Source organism: Echiichthys vipera, assembly GCF_963691815.1.
Source record: "Echiichthys vipera genome assembly, chromosome: 5".
Classification (NCBI taxonomy): domain Eukaryota; kingdom Metazoa; phylum Chordata; class Actinopteri; order Perciformes; family Trachinidae; genus Echiichthys; species Echiichthys vipera.
In genome coordinates, this window is record NC_139830.1 from 25,237,748 (window position 1) to 25,241,904 (window position 4,157).

Sequence of the window (4,157 nt, forward strand, 5' to 3'; positions counted from 1 at the left end):
GAGAGATTAATACTGGACCGCATATCCAGAGCAAGGGCCAGATTAAGTACTTTACCTTGTGCCGACATTTTACATTTTTCCAATTTTCCCGCGCACCAGCTGACTTCAATGTGTTCATAAATAAGGAGCCAGCTTCATCACTCCATCTCCCAACACTCTGCTCTGCCACACACATACGCACATGCACTCTGCCAGACACACTCATATCCTCCAAGACTGCTCTTTTTGTACCTTATCTGGTGCTGTTTAGCTTCAACAATACATTTATTTAGGTTTTTGTGTTGAATAGATTACTCCTCATTCCAACTTCACAAAACAGCTGTTCCTCATTCATTGTGGTGCTTTCCACTCCACTACACATTACTACGTAATGTTGAGTAATCAAGGAATTGATTACTCACGTTCATCCCTAGATCATACTATAGTGCTAAACTGGCTTTTAAACTGACAGCTTCATAAAAGTGGCTAATTCTATCTCAAGGCCTTTGCACACAAAGTCCCTATTTTTTGTCTTAAATTGTCGCACGTTTAAATGTGACCTCACCTTGTGTAAATCACATTTGCACACCAACCCAAAAAACAAAGTTTTCAGGCCAGGGTCGATCTTCTGCTTTTTTGGATCCGTCTAAAGCCATTTGACCACAAATGCAAACATCATCATCCAAACCAATCTGATGGATTCACTTTGTCTGCTCTTTCAACGGGTCAGATATCTACAGTATATGCAGGTGGATGATGAGCATGGGTGAGTAGAAGTATGAGTAGGATGAAAAAGAAGATGAGGACAGCACACAGTGTATGGATGGAGACAGAGATGGAGGACAGCTCAGCTCCTTCAAGTAGCCGCGGTGCCAAATGCAAGCCGCGAGCAGAGAGGGGAGATAGCTGGGTTTCTCCAGTAGAGAGAGGAAATGAAAGAGAAGTAGCAAGTGTTCAAAGCATTAGCATTTTGTCTTGTATTTGGGAATTTTAACAACCTATACAATAAGAAAATACACTGGACGGATACAAATAAATAAAAACTATGGACTCAATGTGCAAATATCTTTACACTGATCCTTATCTTGGTGGATCCTTATCTTCTTGAGAAAATAATTATCACCTTTTGAAATGCTTATGGGATTCAAACGTAGATGAAAATGAACAATTGCAACATGCACAATATGGCGTACAGAAATAGTCCTATGAAAGCCAACTGTTTTCTTACTCAAGGCCAGCACAGGCTCTTCTGGCAAATAGACATTTGTGGCACATGGAAATCACAGCACATACATATTTCCAAAGAGCAGCAGTGTGAAAATGTTAGATACAGAATGTGGATTACAGTGATTAACCTTTGTTCTATTTCACGCTGGGTTTGCTGTTTAAAATACTTTACAAGCTATAGCAGAGTCAAGGCATCGTAACACGTTACACAAGGCTATAAACCGTTGGCATGCAAAATGTCACCTTTTAAAACTCTACCATGTTAGATATACGAAGGTAGGACCTTGTTAACCTTCTTGTTTTTGTCCAACCCGTCAAACCAAAAGTGAATAACAATTGTCCACAATTTATCCAGAATCCAGCAGTCTCAAGAGACATGGTCAAAAGTTTTGAAACAGTCGTCTCCATTTAATAGTATGGTTTAACAAGCTGACGACTGAGGTCAGCGCTGTGTGTTTGACTCCCAGAAACGGAGCTCAGAAAGAGCCACAGAGTGCATGAACTCTCCTCTGGTGGGTTGAAAGAACCATTAAAAGGGTATAATCCATTAGACAGGCAAACCTATGCTCTAGACTGACCAAGGAAGCACTTGATCTGAAACTTGAAATTGTGCATTAACTACTAATCAGACCAGTAAAAATATTCTACCAGAAAACTCGCCATGTTGAGGTTATACTTCTCCTGAGCCACCAAGACACTAACAGAAGATATTTCTCAGGTACTTTGCCAGGATAACCAACCCTGCTATTCAAATTATGCCATGCAAATAGGACTGTGAAACTACAACAGTAATTTGGGCTTGTCACTGGCTGATGTTTTTCTGAGAGCCCCTGCTGTCTACAGCTGCCATAGACCTTTACTGGAAAGGTGTGGAAACCCCTGACAAATATCTAAGACTCAAGAGCCTAACAGAAAAGGAATGATCAATTAGCCATGGTTTATTCACTTCTACTCAGATTTAAATGCAAAATTAATCATTTCAAAGAAACAAAGTGTGAGACACAAGGGAACTTTCACTTCCATAAACGAATGTCCCCCAGCAGTGTTAATTGCCATGTCATTAGAGTAGAGTGTGTGCTATACAATTTCCTCTAAAACCAGCACTTACGATTCATTCTGTACGAATATGTAATATTATCGTCTCTCATCACTGCCTTTTGAATTGCTTACCTGAAAGACCACTGATGACAGACAGGAGGAGAAATGGTTTCCATGGTGACCCCATACTTGTTGAAGAGGGTCCCTTCTGCAAGAATGTTAGCAGGTCTGCTTCTTCATTAAAGCTGTGCCTACAAGCAGAGATTTAATAAAAGGAAGAAAAAAATATGAATTGGTGGAAGGATTCAGATCAACAAAGGATGAGTCATACATGATACTCCGTATCCACTATTTCATGTAAATTAACACAACAGGCTAGAGCAGTGGTTCTCAAACTTTGTACATGATGTACCACCTCAGAAAATATCAGGCTCTCTCAAGTACCACCACTAAGACCAATGTTAAAATACAGTAGTGTAGGCCAACACTATTCAGCTACAGACAGGAAGGTTTAATCCTAATCAGAAGATTATTTATTGTTGACCGTCCTCTCCGTATGAAAGGGTAGCATCAGAACGGACATGTCAGTATTTTCAAACCAATCCTTTAACTCTGCTTACTTATCGTCATCGCAGTTAGTTGCTCTCATGCAAATATATATATTACAGGAAATACTAAACTTATTTTAAATTACAGGATCGTATTACGAGGATCGTAAAAGTTTTAGTATTTTCTTTTTACTACCGCTTCAGTAACTGATGTATAAAAAAGAGAATCAGAGCCTGTGTTTCTTGATATTTCAAACAAATACGCATACTGTATGTGGTACAAACGCATTATTACTATTCACAGGGCTCGACAGTTACAGATACCAGCAACCATTTGGAGAAAATGGCAACCAATAATTTTCCTTTGGGTGTCATCAGTGGCAACCACTTTTTTTTTACAAATAACAAAATGTGCACCACATTTAAAAAAAGATAAAAAATTGTTAGTGATAATAAAATATTGCTGTTGCAGCCAGTACCAGAACAAGACAACACTGCATGTGAGTTGTGTGCCAACTCTCATAAACACAACGCTGAAGCAAGCAAATTCAGTTGTTTGACTGTGGAAACAACATAATGAAAATCATTTTATTAGGTTACTGTATTTAAGCTTTTATTCTTTTATGTCACATTACTGAACTGACATATAACACTATAGTATCTTAATTACTGAAAATATAAGGTGACTAAAAATGGAAATTCAGTTTCACCTACACAGTAACCAAAAGCTAAATCCTGGTTGTCAGTTGAGTTAATGTTAATCCCTGTATTCCAAACATAATGATCTATATCTTGCACCTGGCAGAAAGTGGTGTAGAGCGTAGTAGTAGTAGGTAGTTTCAGACTAAAGCTGTTGTCATTTTCACTCCACGCGCCCACACTGTGTAAGTCGCAAATGCACTTGCACCCATCTGTGCGCCCATGTGTTGGTCTTAAAATGAGGTGTGGTCAGGCGCACTGTTATCTTGAGGCAGCAGAAAGCGATTGCGCCATTGACAAACAAAAACCTGGTCAGTCAAATTTACAGGTCGCATTAGTCGTAGTAAGATTAGTGAGTCATGGACTGCAGTTATATCATCATTAATTGATCATTAAGTAAATCACAAAATAAAATACTCATACATAATACATCATTTAAAAAGCAACAGTCTACAGGGGGAGTGAAAATCATGCATTCATGGGTGGGGGGTGGATTATTTAAAGTAAACGTGGCGTAGGACAACATCAGAGCCGATCAGTCACGCAGTCCTTTTTCACCTCCTCCTCCTCAGTTAAATCGTTTATTAGTGTGTTTGATCATATGCAGTCAAATAGAGTAGTTGAAGGGACAGAAAAGTGTTGAGGAGCCCCTTGCGTCTCCATTTC

The 4,157-nt window shown here is 39.1% G+C and overlaps 1 protein-coding gene across 1 annotated transcript in view; it reads right to left on the bottom strand.

Moving 5' to 3' along the window:
• Window positions 1–2,446, bottom strand: part of cntn5 (contactin 5) — a gene marked incomplete at its 3' end in the record, with an annotated part of 89,254 nt that extends 86,808 nt beyond the window's left edge. Inside the window, exon 1 of the mRNA XM_083914608.1 lies at window positions 2,377–2,446. Within this exon, the coding sequence (XP_083770734.1) occupies window positions 2,377–2,431 (55 nt within the window). The 5' untranslated portion in view covers window positions 2,432–2,446. The remainder of the gene's footprint in view (window positions 1–2,376) is intronic.
• Window positions 2,447–4,157: the final 1,711 nt, after the last annotated feature.